The sequence below is a fragment of the Bemisia tabaci genome, chromosome 7, assembly GCF_918797505.1.
Source record: "Bemisia tabaci chromosome 7, PGI_BMITA_v3".
Lineage (NCBI taxonomy): Eukaryota > Metazoa > Arthropoda > Insecta > Hemiptera > Aleyrodidae > Bemisia > Bemisia tabaci.
The window spans coordinates 12,237,246-12,262,244 of record NC_092799.1 but is presented as its reverse complement, the minus strand read 5'-3'; the positions used below and the strand labels follow the sequence as shown (position 1 = coordinate 12,262,244).

The following is a 24,999-nucleotide window of genomic DNA, read 5'->3' as shown; positions in this document are numbered from 1 at the left end:
TTGAGGGAAATTTGGCAAATCTCGAATGTTCATACGGCGTTCTTTCTTAGCACGGCAACGTAGAAAACTGCATCTGCTCGGAATAATGACTCGGAGGAAATTTTTACTTTTTTGGTCTTTTTTATCGCAATCTTTGAATGTGGCAAGCGTCACATGGTGTGGAAGCTGAAGCATGTTTCCCTGAAAACTCTCTCTGGTTGGCCCGCAGGAGTAAAGGGAAGACGCCGTATGAAAACTCGAAAGTTGCCTTTCCTCCGATAGAATGTTCATTTTGGAGGAGAGTTCTGAATATTTTCTCTTGATATTTTCATGTAACTTAGATACACTGGGAAAAAAAGTCGCTTGGATCTAGAGGCGCATTTTTGCAATTGGTGTTTTAAAGTTGTTGTTGGCGGATTTTGATCATTTAAAGACCGGAAATAGAGTGCCACGCTTTAAATTCCTTATGAGAAGCTTTAATTTAATCCCATGTGGCTGGATCAGCATTGTGTGATTGAAAAGTGACACTTGATCACGAGATACGCACTTCTACAATGAGTTTGATGCACGCAAAAGACACAGCCAACTGAAGACACTTTCTGAGGATAAAATAAATTTACTCGATAATCACGTTATACAGGCTATAGGACATTTCGTCAACGATTTTTTGTCCGCGCACCTGTTTTTTCTAGTTGTCTACGTCCACGCATTTTTTCGGCGGGAAAGTTTTGGTCCACCTACCAATTGAATCGAAGTATGCGAAAACGTCCGATGTCCAAAAAATCAACTCTTGGTAAACCGCAAAAAACTGTGGAGGCCTTTAGAATCGGCGTTTTGAAGAAAATCAAGGCATGTGTTTCTTAGTAAAGGGTTATAGAAAAGGCACACAACTGTGTCCCATTCCAACTCCCATTCAGTGCTGAGTAATTGTAAAAAAAGGGCTTTGGACATCGGACGTTTTCGCATACTTTGCAAAAATCTGCCCAAAAACCATTATTTTTGACCCCTCCAAAAACCTTTAAACTAGAGTAAAACATAATGTCAGACCTCCAGTAACACAAAAAAAAATATTTCTCTTTTCTTCGAGGCTTCAGTGAAAGTTACGTGACGGCGGAAGAAGAAAAATAATGGACATCGGACGTTTTCGCATACTTTGAGATTGCCCCTCAAGATATGTGTTCAGGATTGCCTAGAATGCATGAAATCGATTAGAATTATATAAAGTAGGGTGAAATTATTCATCTTCAGAGGGTCCTGAACGAGAATCCAAATTTGCCCCCTCGACAAATCATGGGAACCCCCCCGAAAACCCCCAACATCAAAAAAACAGTCAGAAATTCGTTATTTTCTTTCGTTGTTCTGCTACTAGCGCACGTTTTGAGAGCAGAAATTTTTTTCTCATATAATTTCTCATCTATAGGGAGTTCTTAACGAGAATCCAAATTTGCCCCCTCGAACAATCATGGGGACCCCCCCGAAAACCCCTCCATAATCGAAACAACTGTCAAAAATCGGTTATTTTCTCTCGTTTTTCGGCTACCATCGCATGCTTTGGGAGCAGAACTTTTTTTCTCATTTAATTTCTCATCTATAGGGGGACCTTAACGAGAATCCAAAACTGTCCCCTCGAACAATCATGGGGACCCCTCCAAGCCCCCCCCCCCCCCCCGATAAAAAAACGGTCAAAAATAGGTTATTCTCTCGTTTTACGGCTATTATCGTCAAAGCCGTTGATTTGAAGACAGAGTTTGTGGATATGTTCTCCTTTAATTCAATAAATAAAATAACAGCGGAAATTTTGAGACATCGCAAACGAGATAAATGGTTACGCACTTACACCGTCGATATGTTGTATTTAGGTAGGTGTAAGTATTTATGCATGCAGTGGCGGTTATGAATTTAAGGCCCGCGCAGCCGCGACACGTAAGAGGCGATGGAATATCTGTGTGAGGGGGTGTGTGTGTCTGTGTTGGGGGGGGGGGGAGGTATGGAATCCCCAGGGACTAGGTGAGTCCGACGGATCTCTCTTGGAAACTTTTGGAAAATTAAGACACTTCAGATCCCAATTTTGTCGATTTCGAGGGGGGAGGGAGGGTTGGAAGTAAAAATAATGGAGTGGAAAAAAGTACGAGGGTCATCCAATGAGGTTCCCTACCTCTTATCTTCCAAACGGAAAGAGATAAATCAAATCGGTAAAAAAGTTCTTATAAGGCATACTCTAAGCTTTAAAAGAAGCTCAAGTTTTTGAAAATTGGTCGAGGGGTTCGCGAGGAAACTTAATTTTACTGCGACAACTTCCTGTCGCCGCGCGCCCACCTTCGGAGTCTGGATGCGCGGAGAGTCGATTATTTCAGACTTGGGTTTTCGCCGCTAAGCATCATATCAAAAAGAAATTTGAAGGTTTTTATTGAGTAGACCTTACCTTACTTTTTGACGAAGTCCCTGCCTCTGTTTTGACATTTCTGGTATCAATATTGCAGCTTCTTGATGCCTTCCGCGTAGAAGCTGGCTCTTGTCTTGGCACCTAAACCAGTCATTGACAAGCCCTCTACACTTCCGAATCAGTTGCTTTGCATAAGAAAATTTCCCTCCATCTTCCGTACTCCTGCGATTCAGCCTCATGTGACTTTCGTCTGTTCACTGAGCTGAAAAACTTCCTCGGTGGAAAGCGGAATCCGAATGATTCGGAAGTACAGAGCGCTGTCAATGACGGATTCCGGTGCCAAGACAAGAGCCAGCCTCTACGCGGAAGGCATCAAGAAGCTGCAATATTTACACCAGAAATGTCAAAACAGAGGCAGGGACTTCGTCAAAAAGTAAGGTAAGGTCTACTCAATAAAAACCTTCAAATTTCTTTTTGATATGATGCTTAGCGGCGAAAACCCAAGTCTGAAATAATCGACTCTCCGCGCATCCAGACTCCGAAGGTGGGCGCGCGGCGACAGGAAGTTGTCGCAGTAAAATTAAGTTTCCTCGCGAACCCCTCAACCAATTTTCAAAAACTTGAGCTTCTTTTAAAGCTTAGAGTATGCCTTATAAGAACTTTTTTACCGATTTGATTTATCTCTTTCCGTTTGGAAGATAAGAGGTAGGGAACCTCATTGGATGACCCTCGTAAATGGACATCGGACGTTTTCGCATACTTTTGAGGTTCGACCCCCTAAATGGGGGCGAAAAAACAAAAAACAGGTCAAATCCGTCTACACATAGATGCGCCTACCCTCGAAGATGACGTTAAGCCAAAAAACTCAAAATCCAAAAAAATGGACATCGGACGTTTTCGCATACCTCGATTCAATTGAGAATCAAAGTAAATTGGTTCACATGTGAATACAAACGGCAATTGCTCCAGACGTTTTTCGATGAGAGTGTAAAATGTCTTGGAGGATGGATAAAAAGAAAAATCACTTACATCAAGCAGAAACCCGCTTTCATTGAGCTGAATTATTCTTGATTCAAAATAAAATCTTCTTGTCGGTATACTCAAGAATGATTCTGCCTAAATCGGGTCAATTTTTTCTCCAATGAAATTCAAAAAGCATGCTAAACGTTATTAAATACGGATGAGTGAGACTTAGTGAGTTTTTTGGACTACCGCTCTCTTTTTGTGCCTCAGTATCTTGATTTATTTTGCAAGGAAAGCTCCGTACTCTTAAAGAATGCCTGTCATACTTAATATCCTGGAACGCGCTCAATATTGTATGATACCGTGTAACTGTAACACCTCTGTTGTGAAATAGTTGCTTGAGGCGCCGTGACACGCTGCGGCGCGGTGGACGGCCGGCCAGCGCAAAATGCGGATTGGCGCCTACAAACCTAAGGGGATACTTCAAGCTCTGCGCAATGCGTGAAGTATCCCCTTCGGTTTGTAGGCGCCAGTGCGCGCGCTGGCAACACGCTGGCAGTACGCAAGTAATTATATATTAAAGGAAAATGTAATGTGTGTTTTGTCAATATTGAGCTGGCTCCGTGTCGAATTTAAGGATTTCCGAAACACTTGAATATTCTCTTTTATGTTATTTGATTTTACTGTGCTGCAGCCCGGTGTACGCCTAACGACACCGACGCACATTCAAAATTGGACGTATTTGACTTTTAGAGATCGATGTACAAATGGGTCAAAACCAAAGATTGCGTGTTTCTTAGTTTTGTTTCCTCTCTTATCCATATTTGTGTAGTTTCTTTGAACATCACCACGGCTAATTGAAATTAATTCAATGCCATCGCTTGGAAAACATTTGCCACGTTCTAAAAATGTAAATTTTTTGAAAATGAAGTAATATTTTCAATTGAAAAAAGGTATATATAAGGTACATTTCATATAAAAAATTGTAATGATAGAAATAAAACCAAATATTCATCAATGACAATTTGAAAATATGAATCAAAATATGAAAGTAACATTTCATTTAAATATTATTCATCATAGCAACACCTCCTTCTCTCTCAAGTTTCTCATTTCAATATTGTCAATATAATTTTACCTACGGACTAAAATATAACGCTTATGGACCAACTTACTTTTTCTTATTTTACGTGTGGATGTAAACTACTGGACAAAATAGGTGCGAAAGACAAAAGTCGTTGACGGAATGTCCTGAAACCTAGGTGGTAGTACTTCAACTTGATTAACAGTGTTAAATTTAGTTTTTCATAGTGGTTTTATTGTGAAAATGTCGGTGATGTACTCACCTATTCATATAGCCTAATAATTTGGGTTTTTTTGGCACAAAAGTTCTTTTTCTCATAGACGGTCACATTTTAGCTCAAATTATGAACAAGGTACACTCATTAAAATCTTAGCAAGCACGAGAGGAGGAAGTAGAGAGCAACTTAATTTTGCATTCAAAACTTGACCAAAGAGAGAATCCAGTTTGAGGAATTCCGCTAGCTCGAAGTTAGCAAGAAGTTCATTTAATTGGGGCCGAAATCAAATCACGAAGGACGTGGGTCGGTGAAGTAGAATACGAGGAGCGAGTCGAAGAAAAAAGCAAGAGCGAAAAAAGAGGAACAAGCGTGAACCACTCGAATAAACAACCGACCACTTCATCCATTAGTCACCGATACGAAAAACTTTTTCCAGTCGTGTATGTGTTCCGGAGAAGTCAGAGTTGGAGATGCAATGAGTCGAGTTGAGCGGAAACATTGGTTCTCTAGTGGTTGTGGCTGCCAAAACACCGCCTCAGACTTCTTTTTCTTCAAAAGCTCGATAGCGATGTCAATCAAACAGCATAGAAACCTCCGCAAAGTTACAGTGTGTCTTGTAATTACAAATCTAACTTTGTGTTTTTTGATCTTTCTAGAAATAATGAAATTCAGGTTGAGTTCTTTCAATGATCCAGGATAATTTCGAAGAAAGACATGAAAAGTATGATGAGCGTTTGTCAGTGCTATTAATGTGAAAAATAAAAAATAAAACAATGATTGAATGCACTGCTTAATCACATGGTTAGTAGAATATGCCGTCACCTTCCGGCCAAAGTATCACGAGCGCCATGCGCTGTTTCAAAATTTTTGCCGTCATTTGATTGTTTTACAGAGAAATTATTGGTTGGACCTGTTTGAAATTTCACTGAATTTTATTAGTAGCACAAAGAAAAAGTCAATGAAGCTTTTGGACAGCTTCGTTAAAGAATTTTTCTGTAAAAACAAATGGCGGCGGAAATTTTTAAGTGCCGCATGGCGCTTTTGATACTTTGGTTGGATGGTGCTAATGTGCAAGAAATCAATTAGAATTTGCTTTTTCCAAAATATGTCTTTTATTTTTGAAACAGCAGGCGTTCCTTGTATTCACTTCTGTTGTTAACTTCATCGGCCATACTTTATTAATTTTTTGCAATTTTTGTAAAGCTTTTTCTTACCGAACGCGAACGCGGACGAGCCACTCGCGATCGCGAAAACGCATCGTAATTTTAGTTTTTATACATTTTTTTAATCACCTGACGATGAGAATTAGCTTGAAGCAGCTGTAGTGAAGTATCAACGACAATTTTTAGAAAAATCGGTAAGAAAAAGTTTTACAAAAATTTCCAAAAATTATTAAAGTTTCTGTATTATTATGGAAGAAAGGAAGAAATTTCGGAACACCGCCATTGGGATTTTTTACATTCTTAAATTTTCACTTTTTTCTTTTTATTCTAATTTCACCATCAATGCGTTCGTTTATTCATCAGATCCCACCAGAAACTGTGATGAGCATCAAGCACACACCGCGTATTTTAATGGTGGCGCGTACGGCGCGGCGCACCGGTGCTGAGAAACCAAAAAAAATAAAAACGCCTTCAATTTTTGCATATGCAACCAGGACATCCGTAAAGTTCGAATAGTTGCATCAGCGCGTTATTACTGATGTCGCATTGCGTCTGTTGCCGTAGGAACTCGGAAGGCGGTATGCTCTATTCCTCCCGTTTGTGGATACTGGGTGAGTTCAAATAAGCGTCTAATTTGGTGTCCCGAGCTGTTTTAATCGTCATAATCTGAGAATCATGGGCAGATCAAATTTTTTTCTCATTTTCCACACTATTGTTGACTATTACATGCTACTTCCCACTTTATTTGGACTGAAATAAAAATTTAGGAGAACTTTGAATGTGCAAATTGCCTACATTTGTCCCAAATTTGCGTGTCCCCCGTGCCTGGTTCTTGACTTTAAATCGATGTTGCAGCATAACTAGAGTGATTATTTGAGAAAACTTTATCGGAGATGATAGGTAATGCTTTTGAATTTGAGAAAAAAAATAGGTCAATTTATTTTTTGCTCCATCAATAACTTTTTCACGCGCTAGAATCATTGTCCCGAGCAACAGTCAGCAACAGTCAGGAGAGACATGGCGACGATGTAATAAGCTCTAAATGACTGCCGTAACGTTGAGGTTTTTCCAAAAACGACTTTTTTTGTTTTGATTGAATAGTTCACACGTCGTAGATGGCAAAAATTCTGAAATTCGCAAATTTTTGTGCAAGATTAACGCCATTAATGATGCCAAACAGAATGCTATACATGATAACTAACAGGGCGTCAAGCATACACACACACACTAATATCAGCTCGTAAAATACTTTCGAAGTGTGCGTTAGGGAAAATTTTCTCTTATTCCGATCCTCTAGGACGTGCTACTAAATATTCCGTGAAAAAAAACACCAAAATTGTCTTTACTGTTAGAGATAAGCTTAAAAAACAGCTTATTCCATCCTGTCCCGTTCCATCTTGTCCCGTTCCATCCTGTCCCATATGTTTCCATCCTGTCCCATGTCCCACTGTAGTGGGACAGAGTGGAAAACTGTTACAACTGAGACTTGCTTGTTTAAGCCCTGTAGGCGCTCTTTTCTACCGATTTAAGTGAAACTTGGTATCCGAGGGTATTTTTCAATGGGGAACTCGAATTTTTAGTCGAATTTTGAAAATTCGAAAATCCAAGATGGCGGACATGACCTAAAATGCTATCGCAGCGCCTAATCAACTGGGACTTGTTTGTTTAAGCCCTGTAGGCGCTCTTTTCGACCGATTTAAGTGAAACTTGGTACACGGAGGTATTTTTCAATGGGGAACTCGAATTTTTAGTCGAATTTTCAAAATTCGAAAATCCAAGATGGCGGACATGACCTAAAATGCTATCGCAGCGCCTAATCAATCGATTTACGCAAAACTTGGTACCCGGGGGTATTTTTGAATGGGAAACTCGAATTTTTAGTCGAATTTTCAAAATTCGAAAATCCAAGATGGCGGACGTGGCCTAAAATGCTATCTCAGCACCTAATCAGTCGATTTACGCAAAACTTGGTACCCAGGGGTATTTTTGAATGGGAAACTCGAATTTTTAGTCGAATTTTCAAAATTCGAAAATCCAAGATGGCGGACGTGGCCTAAAATGCTATCTCAGCACCTAATCAGTCGATTAAAGTGAAACTTGGTACCCGGGGGTACTTTTCAATGGGGAACTTGAATTTTTAGTCAAATTTTTAAAATTCGAAAATCCAAGATGGCGGACATGGCCTAAAATGCTATCTCAGAGCCTAATCAATCGATTTACGCGAAACTTGGTACCCGCGGGTATTTTTGAATGGGGAACTCGAATTTTAGTCAAATTTCCGAGATTCGAAAATCTAAGATGGTGGCCGTGGCTTAAAACACTATCTCGGTGACTAATTAATTGATTTTTATGAAACTGGACCGGAAAACCTTGGTATAAGGAAAAGAAAGGAAATTTTAATAGGGGTGCAAATAGGGTTTCTTATGTATCTTAGGCTACGAAATCGAAAAATTCCTGTGTTTTTTCCATCGTGCACAGATTCTCCCGGAAAATTGACTCTTCTGGAAAAGCTAGACTTTTAAGGAAAATTCCGATTTCTCCGGAAAAATTCCGAACTTTCCCAGGATAAATCGCATTGATACAGGTAAATGGAGGTGTTCTTCAGAATCAGCGCCAAAAATCTACTCCGAAACCATTGGCAAATCTTCGGAAAATCAAAAAAAAAAAAAAAAAAAAAAAAAAAAAAGTTGACCGGTGTAATTGTTATGTTAATGTAAGTCCTCAAAATTTCCTGGCTTTATCACCACTTCAGCGGGTACACGCCCACTCGAAGTTTTAAAATTCGGTGTTTTTGATCCATTTTGTATTGCAATATTCCAAGAAATAAAAGCTTCTTCTCGTGTGAAACGAAATCAGTGCGCATTTTGATAAACAGACGGAACTGTCTAAAAGACAAGCAGAATAAGCTCCAGATATCTTTCATGACAGATGAATTTTTTCTTAATTTTTTTGGTTCTGCAAGATATGAAAGGGTTACATGTTTTCAATTATGCTTTAATTTAGTGATCGACGATGCTTTTATGACAATTGTGTTCAATTTTTAATTAAAAGTATTATATGTCACCTCTGAGATGAAAATTTAGGAAATCAGGCAAAATTACGGCAAATTTTGGGAAGTGATACACTTGACGGTGGAAATTCGGGTTTAAGCCCAACTATTAAGCTCGACGAGCTATATTTCCTAAGTCTACACCTAATGATAGTCAAAATAAAGTTTGGTTTGCCCAAAAATTCAGAAAAAAATTTTGGGAGGAAATAGAACCTGGAATTTGACCCTTATTTGAATTCACCCACATGCACTTGCCGTGTTGATCGCGCGGTACAAGTCGCAACTATTCTTGAAGATTTTTTTCAATATGCAGAGATGAAAAATTAAAAAACTCAACAGTTTGAAAAGAAGCTTGCAATGGACCATTAGGAAGATTAGGAAATTAACCCATAACGAAGTATGTATTCTCATCGTGTTAAAATGTTATGTAAAAATTGGTTTAACACTTAAGATTTTAAAATCTTACCAATAAGAAGTTGGCGTTCTATTTATCTGTAAATTTACACTTTCTAACAAAAACTTTTCGCCAAAAAAACGAGAGCCTACTTGAATTAAACCGAGCGTTGAAATAAATGCGATGATTTAAATTTTCCTCAAAAAATTTACGAGTACTGTCTATCAGAAAAGGTGGTGGAACTCAAGTTTCTACTTATTTGTAGAGAGAAAAGTTGTTTTTGAATGCCGATATGACCTCCTGTAATTTTGATTTTTCCCAGCAGAAAATTCAACATGACTGTCTTTAACTAATAGCACATATGGACCGAGTTTAACAGAAAGGAACCGAGCCACATCAGCTATTGCCAAGTTTAACTGGGCAATTCAATATTTTACGAGAGAACGTTTGTTCGGATCTCTTTGAAAATTTTAAGGAATTTGCTTCGTACCATGGAGAATTATCACCGAAATTTGCACGAAAATCCACACAACTGTTTTCATGTAAAAAATTAAATTGCCCAATTAAATTGTTCAATAGCTGATGTGGCTTGGTTCCTTTCTGTTTAACGCGGCCCATATATGTTGTTTCTAAAGTGATAGCGGTAATGGAATGATGTATTGAAATGTCTTCTGTGTGGGATGTTGCAGGGATTGGGGCGCCAAACCTGCGTTTTGGGACGAGTGGTTACAGCAACTACACGAGCAACCGAACGACATTTCAGTGTCACCCGGACGGAGAGACCGAAGCGGCCATCATTTTCAGTCTCTGTGCAGCGGGCATCTCCGCCAATGTCGCCTTGATGACGCTCATCGTCTGCAACAAACAGCTCAGGAGGTAATCAAAGCGATGCGATTTTTCACCTAGCTACTTACTTTTAAGTTTCTCTCGCCGCGTCCAGGTTATAACAAAGCTCTTTTCATTTCGCGTCTGAAACGGGTCGACTATAGTGACACGTGAGAAAGCCGTGAGTGCGAAAAAGTCAACATTGTTTCAAACAGAATTGCCGTAATGGGTAACGCTGTATTTCGCCAGAAGATATGCGTATTGAGTAAAATGCCGCCTTTTTCTGCTAATTCCTATCATTGAAATTTGTTTGTTGTGTGTCCAAAACGCAATCAGAAAAGCAAGCAATGTTGTATGATGTCCAACAGTCATGAAATCGTCATTTTCCGCACGAAGTGACGTAATTTCATTCCAAGATTGCAAAGTTTACTCAAAAGATTAAAGTGTTTACAAAGGAGTACATTTGCAAAATGTCTACAAAATTTCATTGATATTTTATGAGATCTGAAGGATAATCAGTAAAATCTTAGTTAGAAATCTCCGAGATTCTCTTAGTAAAAATGGAATTCGCGAGAGGAAATTTGGCAACGTTGAAATTAAGTTACCTTCTTTTGTGAAGGGGACTGACGAAACACTACTTTCCAATCTTTAATAGGATTACATTCTGCAATAAGGAACCACTATGTCTGGCCCATTTTAGAAACAACAAACATGCCGTTGGTTTCTCTATGCAGATATGTGCTTCTATGGGAGAGCCAGAGATGGTTCCTTATTGTAAAATGTAATCCAATAATCCAAACGATTTGGATTAAATTTTGCAATACGGAACCACTATCTCTGGCTCTCCCATAAAAGCACATATCTGCATTGAGAAACCAACGCCATGTTTGTTGTTTCTAAAATGGGCCAGAAATAGTGGTTCCTTATTGCAAAATGTAATCCATTTGTGAGTCTTCCGAATGATTGGTGGCAATTTATCAAAGAACGCATAGGTTTTTGAAATAGAATTTACTGCTCCGGAGCTACTGAGTCAATTTCCTGAAAGCTTCATGTTTGCTCTTGCGGCTCTATTCGGCACGACGCGACTCTACTGTGCTAAAAGGAAGAACGCCGCATAAGCATTCGACTGCTGCCAACTTTTCTCTTAGAAAATATTTATTTTTGAAGAAGGTCATGAATAACTTTCCTGGAAATTTTCAGAACCTTAGATCAAATCACGAAGACAATTCTCTGAAAAATTGGAGGGAAAACATTCACAAATTTTCTAACAATTTCGTGATCCATGAAAGGAAATTTGGCAACATCTGGAGGCTCGACGTACAGCGGATCGAGTCAAGGGGAGAGGTCGGACAAAATTTCGAGACTTTAAAAGCTTTTAACTCCGTTCATACAAAAATGTGAGGTATTAAAAGTGATTCTATTGGTTTCCTCGTAAAATTTTCTACTTTAACACCCCTTAAAATTAAAAATTTGACAAATTAAACATTAAAATTTGCAGTATTAGTTGGAAGTTCATGTCCAACCACTCTGATTAACTTGATACACTTAATAAAATGCTTATCAAAAAATGCTACTCTTAATCGGTTCTTCTACATAAACATTAAAATTTGCAGTATTAGTTGGAAGTTCATGTCCAACCACTCTGATTAACTTGATACACTTAATAAAATGCTACAAAAATGCTACTCTTAATCGGTTCTTCTCATTTAATTTTCTTTTTCTTTTTTCAATTATATTTTCAATTTTAACTTATTTAGTTTTTCTTCATGTTCATGGATCTAATAATCCTTTAGGGTTAGTTGGATTTGATGACACAATTTTCTTTTATCCTAACTTTTTAATTAAAGATTTTTTGGGTTTTTTTTTTAAAAAATCATATCTCTATTTTTAATTTGCTCTTCTCCTTTAGTTTTAGTTGATTCTGATAATATAATTATAGCTAATTCACTTGTCGCTCCAGTACTTATTCAACCTAAATGGTACTATTTATTTTCCTGTGCTATCCTGCGTTCTATTCCTAAGCAATTGGGTGGGGTATCCCAGATAAGACATAATATTTTTACAATATTGGGCAAATATTGTCAGTATTGTCACAATATTTACACAATACTGACAATATTTTGATAATATTTTAACCCTAGTCTGCCTGAGTCTCTGAACCAACGAGAAAGCCTGAGCGGGGTCAATTTGACCCCAGCTGAAAATCAATTAGTTAGCTATGTTTATTTTCATGTTTTTAGTTAATATCAGTGCTTTAACCTTACAGGCCTTAACCATAAAGCATATCTAAGTTTTAAAAAACACGGCGCAGGGTATGCAACCATTTTATCACACACATGTTGACATGTTGTTCTCAGCATGAGAAAAAAAAAATCATAGGGCTACTAAATACTGGAAACGAAAAAAAATCTGAAAAATTTTGCTTGTTTTATAAGTTTCTGAAAAAAATTTAAAAAGAGAAAAGTGAATACACCTTCAAAGTAAGCTTTTGTGATGCTAAATGGTAAAATATATGTTATAAGGATATCTGACCCCGCTCAGGCTTTCTAAGGGTACTCGTGAATTTTTTGATCTCTCATGCACATTTTTTTTCCCCCTTCAAAATCGTGTTCCTAGATGTTTTTGTAGAGCTATTTGTGAATGACAAAAAATTTCGTGCATACCACGAGAAATGGCAACGAGTTGAAACTCCCGTGGGGTCAATCTGACCCCACTCAGGCAGACTAGGGTTAATCAAAATTATTTTTTTAAAAATATAGGTAAAGAATCTTTATTTTGTATTTTAAAAATAATTGTTTACCCAAAATATTATAAAAATATATTCATTGTATTGACACAGTATTTCACAGTATTTTAAAGTATTGGCACAGTATTTATGCCAAAAAGAAATATGGTGTACATTTTTAACATTGGCTCAATATTTAACCAAAATTGGCCCAATGTTTGAATATTATATTGCATTATCAAAACAATATTGTTTAAATATTGGCCAAATATCTCTGTCTTCCTGGGTAATAGCCTTGTTTCTATCGATTTTAATTTTAACTCGCAATCACACCTGCAACGAAAGCGTAAAGTGAACGGCCGCGCAGATTGGCAAAAGCGTAGAGCGCTGAGAGGGACGCCCGACGCGGCGTGTAAAGAGCATCCGCGTTTTTCTTAGCTTGACGTGGAGTTAATAAGAGGAGCCCGATTATGCATTGAGGTTGGGTCGGCGGCGGGCTGGCGTGCCATCAGATGATTATCAGAAACAGTGTCGGGAGCAGATGAGAAGAGCAAACTTGGAAGACGGAAAACGGGAACCGGGAGAACGGCCGCGAGCATTTTTATGAGTGCCTCGTCGCACAGTGGATCGAGTCAATCAGAGAGGTCGGACATGAAATTCTTGACTAAAACTGCACATTTTTATTTTTATCTCGTCACATTTTAAACTCTGAGGGATGCTCCTAGCAGAAAATTTCACGAGAAAACCGATGAAACCACTTTTAGAGCCTCAAAGTTTTGTATAAACGGAGTTATAAGCGTTTAAAGTTTCCAAATTTTGTCCGACCCCCTCTGTTGACTCGATCTATTGTGCGTCGGCTCCTGCGTCTGCCTCACCTAGTTTCCCCCGCCCCCGCACCCGGCGACTTCCTCCTTTCGCAACTTTCCGCGACTCCCTATTTTAAAATTGTTTACCCACCCCGCCGCCCGCCGCCCGCCGCCCGCCGCGGATCTTTCCTCGTCGGCGCCCGCGGCGGTCAGGGAAATTAAACGGCGCAACAATACGGCCCCGGCCTGGCCGAGGATATTTTAACCGCTCTTCGATGGATTCCTAGAAAAGAAGAGGGCAAAATTAACGCGCGGTCAGGTGCGAAAAGGCTCTTCATTAATCGTGTAGGCGCTAAAATAGGAGTTTATAGTTAGTTAGTTATTATAATTTTAAGACATTCAGCGTCTCAGGCTATTAACGTCATTACAGATAATTTTGAAAATGGGAGTATAAACGAAAATTTAGATTTTTAAATTAAGAGAGATGAAGAGTTTTAGAATTTTGGTGGTAATATTGGGTTCATCGCATGTAAGAGGGTTTGTATTTCTGTTGATTGTTGGGGAGTAGATCTGTGATTGGAGATATCCATCGTGTAAGAAATGATTAAATATATGCCGGAATAGTCAAAAGAAACGCTCGGTGCACGGAGAAAAAAACTTCGCGCATGGGACTCGAAGTTGAGGTCATATGGATGTCTGAAGTTTTCTGATCACGCATCCAAAAACTTGAGGTCGAGCTGCCGGAGCGCCTTCAATTTTGTGTGATGCTGTGCAACACCTCTGTTGTGAAATAGTTGCTTGAGGCGCCTTGGCATACTGCGGAGCGGCGAGCGGCCGGCCAGCGCAATACGGTAGTGCCTACAAACCTAAGGGGATACTTCAAACATTGCGCAATGCGTGAAGTATCCCCTTAGGTTTGTAGGCGCCAGTGCGCGTTTTGCGCAGGCAACACGCTGGCAGCACGCATGGATTATTCTCATTTACATTCATGAAAAAAAGTATAGATTAAAATCTCAGTTCAGTCGTGTACATAATTATAATCACAGCAAAGTGGTGTGAGATAATTAATATAGATTATTTTAAAAAAGAGGTAATTGCGATCGAACAACCTTGAATAAACCCAACACTGAATGGAGTGGTAGCATTTCTATTATTTCAAAGACAGTGAGTCTGAAGTTAAAGTTTAATGCCACGTTACGCAGCTGCCAATTTAGTTTTCAAGGCTTTATAAAAAATCCATCTTACCTCTTTTTTTAACTTTTCTATTTTTTAAAGAAAATTCACTTTCCTCCTTCATTTGTCGAAGACGTAAAATAGTGCTAGCACAGTCTAATTTTTAAATATACCTAGAGAAGCAGCAATTTTGATGCAAAAGGCTCTAAACTTCTTCGAAGCCGCTTGAAATATGTTCATGAGAAACTTGCAGCAAGTTTCGATGTTATTTTGAGGAGATGCACAAAGGTGTATCGAGTTTCAAGGCGGGGTGAACCTATGCTGAGAGGAAGTAAACTTTTGGGAATATCAGGTAGTGGGAGGAAACTAAGAACGAAAGAGCGGCTAAGAAGAAAGCGCAGAGTCGAGCAAGGAGAGCGGGGCGAGAAAATCGTGAAAGCCGAGATGATAGTTGTAGTCGTTTTGTGCGGTGAACGTTTCTGCAGGCTTTTGCCCATGGTTGCCACATTCCATGATAAAATGCATGGGAAGTACAAGGAAAATATCAGCAATGGAATTTTTAAATGACGAACTGTGTGCAACAGCTTCATATTATGCAATCTGACGACGGAAGTTGGGAAGTATCGCAGTAACCACATAAGACTTTCGAATCTAAGACACACAAGCCTTCAGATAAATTTAAGAGTCACTTAAATACTTTCAGCCCTTATAGGCTTTGTCTTGTTCAATGGTGCAGATTTCACCCACAGGGAAAAAATGAAATTGCTGATTTAACAATTATGTTGTCAAAAGAGGTGTCCGATATGTTTCAATGTAGATTTTGCGAAAAAAAATTCTGGACCACCCACGTGGTTAAATTAGCTTTCTACTGTTTTAAAATGTACATTTGAAACAAGTCCGGCATATTTTTGTAACAATTTAATTGATAAATCAGCAATCCAATTTTTTCCGTGCATACACAGTCTAAAAATGATGTTAGTTTTCAATAACTGCACTATATATTTTTGTTTTGCAATAGGAACTAGTTGATCCTGCTGCTATCGCTGCTTCATTGAGTAACCTTTGATTTCTGCATGCGCACCACTAAATTTTATAAAAATATAAAACAGTAAATCACTCAAGTGTTCATTCGAAAATTTGAAAACAGTTAACTCAACCTGAGATTATTACCTACAAAATTTAAAGAAATTATGATTAAGTAGCCGTTTATAGGCTAGCAATCAGCACCTAATAATTAACACCCAAAGCATAGAGAAGAGTTTCACAAACTATTCATGAAAAAAAAAAACAAAAAAACATAAAACAAAAAAACCGAAAACATGTTGAATCAAACAGGCGCAATGGTTGCTTGACTTTTGAAGTTTAAAGTACGTAAATCCCAGAAAATTTATTGGAAATGCCTACTTTCTATGTTGAAAACTTACTATTTCCAGTCTAAAATTTAGTTATGCAGATTTTATACCACCAAAGATACCAAAGATAAATCAAACCACTCCTAAATTATGTTTTATGTCACCAAATGGATTTGTCCGTCTAAATTTCAAAATTCAATTTCTTGACGAAACTAAACGGAAATGGCTACGTTAACGTATCGGACGTATTCATGTTATAAGAAAATATACACAAATAAATAAAACCAAAAGGAACTTTAAAGTTAGGAGACCACAAGCACATGAGGTTACTTTTGATTTAATTCATTTTTACACGGATTTAGCTCCTTTTAGCACAAATACATTCAATTTAAATTCCGTGATCTATAAGGTTTTTCCCGCATACGGTTACAAATTCGTTAGGTGGGTGATTAAAAAATTTTAGGCAAAATAAGAACATTCAATTTGTCAGAGCTTCATATATATTAAATTTTAGTAAGATTTGACAACTTGGTTTGAGTGCGGTAGTGCGAGCTTTAATTATCGGCCTGGCTCGGTCGCTAGTTCCGGCCATGGCAAGAGGCCAGAGCCGTCGTTTTGGACACCCCCGCCTTCTTCGCCCCCGTCCACGGCCCAGATTAAGTTATTTCACTTTCTCCTTCTTCTTTCTTTTCATTATTACCACCACTCAAAGGCCTCCGCCCCCTGGCCACCACGCCACCCCATTCTCACCCCTGTGTTGGCCTTTTTTCACTCCGGGACACAGTCGATGCTATCAAATTCATAAAAGTGATCTCGCTGTTTTGACAAAATGATTACAGGTACCTCCGAATCATATCGGCGATATCTTTAAGAAAGCTTTTATTCGCGAATTTTGTCGTCTCTACTCTCTACGGGAGGAAGACAGGATGTTGCTTGTTGTAAGCATAGAATATGAAGGCGTTTGTTCTTTAACGCACTGATAAGTGAGGTTAGTGACCGAGGCTCCAATACTGCCGTGCTAAGGAAAAACGCCGTATGAACCTTCAGGCTATGCCAAATTTATTTTAGTAAATCACGAATTTTCGGGCAAATTTGTAAACATTTTTCTTCCCATTTCACTTGACGTTCCTGAACATTTCAAGGGAAAATATCCATAGCTTTTCCTAAAAATAAACATTTTATCGGAGGAAATTTGGCAACTCTCGAATGTTCATACGGCGTTTTTCCTTAGCACGGCAGAATAGTGTTCCCGTTCTGTGTACCGATTTATTTTTCTGTTTGAGGTAGGAAATACATTTAACGTCTTTGTTCGGGCAGAATTTCAACACGCCAAGACAGTGACTCGAAGAAACTCCAAAAAGAGCAGATTATTTCTAATTTGAACCAATTCAAGTCATCCGTCCAAGGTAGATGCAGGAGTAGATGCACAATGGTGGAAACATTCTGGTTCCCGAAAATTAACCCTTACGCTCATATATGTGTCATATTGAAATTTCATGCTTGATTTTAGGAGATCTTACTACCGTATTGAATCTAGGGTAAGAAAATATGGTATCGCATTATATTATTCTTCATAAAAAATTCACATAGAACTTTACAAAGACTGTATAAAAGTGTCCACTAATAACGCATTAATGTTTCCCACGTTCGAATTTTCAAACTTCCAACTTGCTTAAAACTAAAGTTCACTCGGAGAGTCAAATTGAGTAACATGTAAGGGCTTCAGTGCACTTTAAAATGAAGCGATTCTCTCAGCGTGCTGGAATCGTCTTGATGAGATCAAAATTTCTATTATCAAGGAAAAGTATAATTGTTTACCATAAGCATTTGTTTAGTAAAAAAATTCCAAATTACGTCATCTGACTTCCTTGTAATTTCTGTTAATTTTTACTGGTTCATATTTAGTTGAGGATAGAGTCCCTTTATACTGAAAGTTAGGACACCCCCCTCCCCTCATGGAGTCACAAACGGGAACAAAGATTACACAAATTGATAGTTTTTCGTAATCTTTGATCGGCTCATTCTCAAATTCCTTTCTCCGTTCCTTCTTTCATTCCGTTTGTTCCCTGTCGAACCCGTAATTCCTCGGTCCATTCCAGATTATAATCTTTGGAATTGGTGAAAATGTAATCTTTATACCCGTTCGTGACACTGTGGGGGGCTAAAATACGGTAACCAATCAGAAACGGATTCACATTGTCTTTACTCTCGCGGCGCGGCGCACCACGTCGGATACTGCCAGCACGAAACGAGCGCTGGCGCCTTCAAACCTAACAGGGATACTCCACGCATTGCGCAATGCGTGGAGTATCCCTGTTAGGTTCGTAGGCGCCTATGCGCGTGTCACGCTGGTTGCCCGCCGCGCTGCCGAGGTATTTGGCTTGGGCAATATGCATGTCTCTTATACTCTCATGATTTACATTGTCTGAACTCTCAGTCTAAAGGGACTCTAGTCGAGGAGTGGATCTCCACACTATTCGTCGTGATAAATTAACTTTTTACGTAAAATTTTGAGGGAACAACGTAGCATTTTAACCATTGCAGACCTTGTCTATAGTGAAACCCATTGAAAATTCGAGGTAGGAATGTAGAAACTTATTTGATCTCATGCCCGCCAGGCAACCTTAAAAAGTATATATTCTCAGTATAAAGAGAATCTAGTCGAGGAGTGGATCTCCACACTGTTCCTCGTGATATATTAATTTTTTTCGTACAATTTTGAGGGAAAAACGTAGCATTTTAACTATTGCAGACCTTGGCTACAGTAAAACTCATTGAAAATTTGAGGTAAAAGTGTAGAAACTTATTTGATCTCATGCTCGCCAGGCAACCTTAAAAAGAAACTAAGCTGTCGAGCAACTGATCCAGTGTATAATGATCCGACATGCGTTTTTTTGAAGGGGCATCCGGCTGCACGCGACGATCTCCGCGAGGGACTCTGTCGGGGGCCTCATATTGAGAGCACTTATCGTCCTCATCTTACGTAAGGTCTGAACTGCTTCATATGTTGAGCCGCATAGCCCCTTCAACTCCATACTTCCCGAGGTCCACGTAGACATGGAGATGCACCGTTCGTGAGTGGGGCGACGTTTCGTCGCGGATCATTTTTCCTGGCAGGAGGCAGCCGGAAAAGATGAAATGGCTCGAAGCTCGTCGGGGTGACAGGCCTAAGTGAAATTTGAAGAGCGTCTAATGTGCGTGATGCTGTCACGTTCATTAATCAAACTTATCATTGAGTCTCGACGGAGAGGAGCCCATGGGGGCAGCCATCGTAGCGGGTAACTTATGACCGGATCCTTGTTCTCTTATTAACAGGACCTGCGTTGGCTATGCCATTGTGGGCGTTTGCGTTTGTCGTGTGTGAGTGAAAGCGTGGATCCCAGCGAATCAATCATGGAAGAAATGCCTCCACTTAATTCGGTTAGCTCATTGTTTTGTACTCAAAGGGGTCGTGGAGTTGTGGTTACAAGCTCTGAGAGCTGTCAGTGTCACTTATGTCAAATCCCCAAAACGCTCTTACAGGTCGTTAAGCTGAGTTTTTGCGCGACTTTTTGTAGTTTTATTAACTTCTTTTTCTTGCGTTTGAGTAATATTTATTAGATTCATTCTTAATAAGAAGCCCGTATCAAAATTGTAGCGGCGGGTGTAAGGAAACCCTTCTCCAAAATATCGTAATTTTAGGAGAGGCTTCCTTACTCTTGCACCCTTTTTTTCGTCACGTTTTATGTTACGGAAATCATAAATGCAGTCTGGACATTCAGAAAATGAGGTCCACCATGTAAAAATGGACCCCAGCCCATCAGTCCACGAAAAATTAAAATGGAATTATTTAAACCAAAACGCATAGGGTTATAACTACTTTTTAATAATTTATAAGGTAATTTTTTCATAGACAATTTTTTTTTATTTTTTTTATTTAACGCATGCATACGAAGGTGTTAAAAGTGAACATTTTTATGTAACCATTATATAGAAACAAGTCATAATTTTCGTGAGCTTTTCGTAAATTAGAAGATTTTTTAGTATGTTTGCGAAAAGCTCACGAAAATTATGACTTTTTTATATAATGGTTACATAATAACGTTCACTTTTAACACTTCCGTATGCATGCGTTGTATAAGAAAAATTAACTTTCGTACACAATCTTTATCTTTTCCGTCTTTGGTTTTGCTACTAGGGTAAAACTACCCCCCCCCCCAAAGTCACCCCCCCACTAAAAAAAGCCGTGACTTGGTACCTTTCTGTTTAATTCAGTGTTCATGCATATGACGCACTGCGTTCGAGGAACTGAGGTCGGAATCGAGGTCCGGCTGAATTATGCATTTATCTCCTCGGAGAATGGAGGGCGCATAAGGCGAGTGTCAAACACGGGGTCGTTGCATATCGCCCTGCTCACCTACAACCACCCAACTACAACAGAAACCCAATATACAAACGTGCTTTTTGCTAAGGATCGGAGGATAGTTCAAAGCGATCGTAACGCGGCCGACGGCCATGCGTCTTAGCCAACGGCCACGCTGCGGTCGTCCTAGTTAATTGAGCCCTATTTTAGTGCCCAATTACGACTAAATGAACGTGTTCCTGTCAAATGGAACTCTGTGCAGTATGACAAGAGCCCTGATACCCATAAGAATACATGCATAACAGGGCTCACGTCTTAATGCACATAGTTCCGTTTGGCAGAGATACGTCCAAATGAACCCGCCCCGAAATGGAACACCTCCATCGTCAGCTGAGCCCCGAAACCCACGTACTGTAATGAATTCTACGGCTCACCGACAATAACCAGGCTCTCTTCTTCGCGATCATCAAATATGCAGGGTATCAGCTCCCCTAAGATGGTGACACATGACTCACGCTCTCCGTATATTTCGATCTTACGCTGACAAAAGTGTTGATTCTACGTGAACCCCGAATGGCACGGAGTTTTAATAGGTATGAGCCTCATCTCGGGAGGCACTTACGCGCTTTCTCGGCAAAACGACGATTTGGAAGCTCGGCCATGACTATCCCGCGTTTCATGGGGGTACCGAAACGGGTCAGTGGCGGTGGTTATAGCGTCGGGTTTTGATGCTGAAAGAGCGGATATTAGCATCAAATGGACTGTATTTTGCAATTTGGACCTATAAATTCCGTCCCGGTTTAAAAACAACGTACAAGCCATTAGTCTTTGAATGCGCATAAGTGTTTTTCCGGATGAGCCAGAATATATAGGTTCAAATTGCAAAATGCAGTCCAAATTATAAGATCTGTCTATAATTCGATGTTAAGGAGACTTCGTCCTTCCGGGAAGATCGTTAATGACGTCATCCATCCGCGTGTCTATCTTGTTTTTTTCCACCTCGGTTTTTTTAGAGTCCCTTTATACTGAGAGTTAAGGCAACACCCCCTCATGGAGTCACAAACGGGAATGAAGATTACACAAATTGAACGTTTTCCGTAATCTTTGATCGGCTCATTCTCAAATTCCTTTCTCCGTTCCTTCTCTCATTCCGTTTGTTTCTTGCCGCACCCGTAATTCCTCGGTCCATTCCAGATTATAATCTTTCCAATTGGTGGAAATACAATCTTTGTTCCCGCTTGTAACACTACGAAGGCCTTAAATACGGACACCAATCAGGAATGGATTCGAATTGTCTTTACTCTCAGGATAATGGGAATCTACTCTCGATTAGTATCTTCACGAGCAGACGCAAGACGACATCGGTAATAACGCTTTGAAGCAACTATTCAAGCTTCGCAGATGTCCGTGTTGCATACGCAAAAATTGAAGGCATTTTAATTTACTTGGTTTCTCAGCATCGGCGCACCACGCCACGCGCCGCGCCGCGAGCTGCTAGCACTAAACGAGCGCTGGCGCCTTCAAACCTAACAGGGATACTTCACGCATTGCGCAATGCGTGAAGTATCCCTGTTAGGTTTGTAGGCGCCCATGCGCGTGTCCGGCTGGTTGCCCGCCGCGCTGCAGAGTGCCACGGCGCGCCGCGCCGCCGATCTGTCTAAAAGTCCATGTTAAGGAGACTTCGTCCTTCGGGAAGATCGTTAATGACGTCATCCATCCGCGTGTCTATCTTGTTTTTTTCCACCTCGGTTCTTTTAGAGTCCCTTTATACTGAGAGTTAAGGCAACATTCCCTCATGGAGTCACAAACGGGAATGAAGATTACACAAATTGACAGTTTTTCGTAATCTTTGATCGGCTCATTCTCAAATTCCTTTCTCCGTTTCCTTCTTTCATTACGTTCGTTCCTTGTCGAACCCGTAATTTCTCGGTCCATTCCAGATTCTAATCTTTGCACTTGGTGGAAATGTAATCTTTATTCCCGTTTGTGACACTGTGGAGGCTTGAGTACGGTGGCCAATCAGAAATGGATTCACGTTGTCTTAACTCTCAGTATAAAGGGACTTAAAATCTTTTCGGCGCTAATTGGGCAAACAGTTATAAAAATGGCCCTGTTTATGGTATCTTTGAGCTACTTTTTTTTTGTCAGATTAATCAACAGGACTTGATTGATCAACCAAATCTGTTCAAATCGCCCGAAACCGTAAGTTATACGTTGAGACTTCTGGGGATGAGGAAGGTGTCCTGTTCAACTAAGCTGCCGCACTAAGGAAAAATACCGTATCAACATCCAAATGTTGCCAAATTACCTCACATAAAAAATTAATTTTTAAGGAGATTTATGAATAATTTCCATTGAAATTCAGATATTGTAGATTAAATTGCGAATTAAAGTCTCTGAAAATTTGATAGATAAATATCCATCAGTTGCCTTGGAAATTTGTATTTTATCAGAAGAAGTTTGGCAACAAGTGAAGGCTCATGCGGCGTTTTTCCACAGCATGGCAGTAATGCACTCTTGGAGCTCTCAATTTTACGCATGCTGTTGCGACTTGCGAGTAGCCAGCTCATTGGGATATCGCCAATGTGCTCCAAATGGATTGCATTTTGCAAAATAACCAAGAGCATTCCAATGTTGCTAGGATTTTGCAGCATACATGCTTTGCAACAAAATTACTGAAATAATGAAAAAAATCAGATTTATAAGGATAATTTTCCTCTTGAATTATTAGTATATTGAGAGTATTTTTTTTTTTTTTATTATTAAATAAAAATGTACTACTGCCCCTTACGGGGCATTACTTACATAGGTGTTAACGTCTGCGTAAAGCTAATCTTAAAAATAATGTTATAAAAGTTTGTTTTTAACTTAAAATTGAGAGTATAGATAAAATGTGTAGGTATATAGATGATCAGTTAAGATTTGCAGGGTAAAGAAAGTCGCATAATCTTGGCGACATTAAAATGCTCCTGGTTCCTTTTTGCAAAATGCAATCCAAATCTGATACTGACGGATCGCGAGTGAAACAAGAGTAACCTGAGTTTTGCTTTATTTTTCTAATCAATGAATTCCTCTACGTTAAAAATTCTTATCGTCATAAGAACCACATTGGTTCCAGTGAAACTCCAAAAATAAGTTGAGCAAATAAAGTCATCCAATGTTTTAAATATAAATAACGTGAGAAGATAATGTCGCATAATTTTTTTTATTAATAGACCGTATTTGATAATGGTTCGATGTATCATTTGGTTCAAAACAATAGAACATAACCTCAAACTAATCTATTAGGATTTAAGTTGGAAAAGCTGAAAATGAGGAAATTCCTAACAATTTCACTTTGCATTGGCATTCGGCACTCAAAAGAATAAAAAATCCGTTACAAAAGACCCGTTCCCTCCGATTTCTAAATTGACTTTTGAGGCTATGTTTATGTTTTGAACCAATCGATATCGATACAATCTCACCTGTTTGATGTATCGAATACGATCTATAGAGATTCAACAGGAAGTGAGCACATGGTATTTTTAGTGTGATGCGTGACATTGTAGAGAGCACCTTTATAGAACAGAGAATGTTGCCATCTCAATCCGTTTAGTACAGAAAATACCGTGCCGGTTTCTTGTTGGTCTGCAAGTTTAAGGTTTTTCTGAAGAACTTAACGCTAATGTAAACAAGCAAGATAGTGACAGAGTTCGCAAGCGTATTACAAAAAATTGTGATAAACTAGTAGTAAAAAATTAGTAGTGAAGCTGGTTTTCTGTGTGGCATGCTATTGCGGTATCAATGTTTTTGTTTTAAAAAAATGATCGTCGAAATTTTGAGATTTTAAGGGAAAAATTTAGGACTCTATGTTTCCTCGAAATTCACAGCATAGATTTGTGTCTCCCAGAATCTGAGACCTAAAATTAATTCATACCATAGAATGTTGAAGCCTCACAAATCGTCGTCTCCCGCACGAAGGAACGTAACTCCAATCCAAGGTTGCCAAATTGACTCCAACGATTAATTTATTTTACAAAAATGTAAGTGTGCAATTTATATCCAAATTCGTCTGATTTTCGCATGAAATCGGAAGAAAAATCAGTGAAATTTTCAGTTAGAAATGCCCAATACTTTTCTGGTTAGAATGCAATTTACGAAAGGAAATTTGGCAACATTGAAATGTAGTTACGTTCTTTCGTGCGGAAAACGACGAAATGTTCGTTTCTCGAACGATGAAACATAACTTGCTTCTAAGGTCGCAAAATTGGATGTATTCATGCCAAAAGGAACTATGTCTCACGCGAACCCTATGCACATAGTTCCTTTTAACATAAGTACGTCCAATTGATTTAAAGAATTCAATTTTTTTTAAAAAAATTACCTGTGCAGTTTTTGTCCAAGACAATTTTTTTTAAAAAAAAATTACCTGTGCAGTTTTTGTCCAAGACAATTTTTTTAAAAAAATTACCTGTGCAGTTTTTGTCCAAGATTTTCTAATTCTCACATGAGATCAAAAGAAAACTGAGTGAAAGTTTCAAGCAGAAATGCCCGAGATATCCCTG

At 39.0% G+C, this 24,999-nt stretch overlaps 1 protein-coding gene across 3 annotated transcripts in view; it reads left to right on the top strand.

The window, feature by feature from the left end:
- The window catches only part of LOC109035276 (uncharacterized), a 187,959-nt gene that overhangs the window by 111,436 nt on the left and 51,524 nt on the right, over positions 1-24,999 (top strand). For 2 of the 3 annotated variants that reach the window (XM_072302314.1, XM_072302315.1), the window contains exon 1: positions 9,897-10,108. In XM_072302314.1, the coding sequence (XP_072158415.1) occupies positions 9,897-10,108 (212 nt within the window). Of the gene's footprint in view, positions 1-9,896; positions 10,109-24,999 lie in introns of those variants that run through there. The other variant, XM_019048849.2, reaches the window with a different exon arrangement.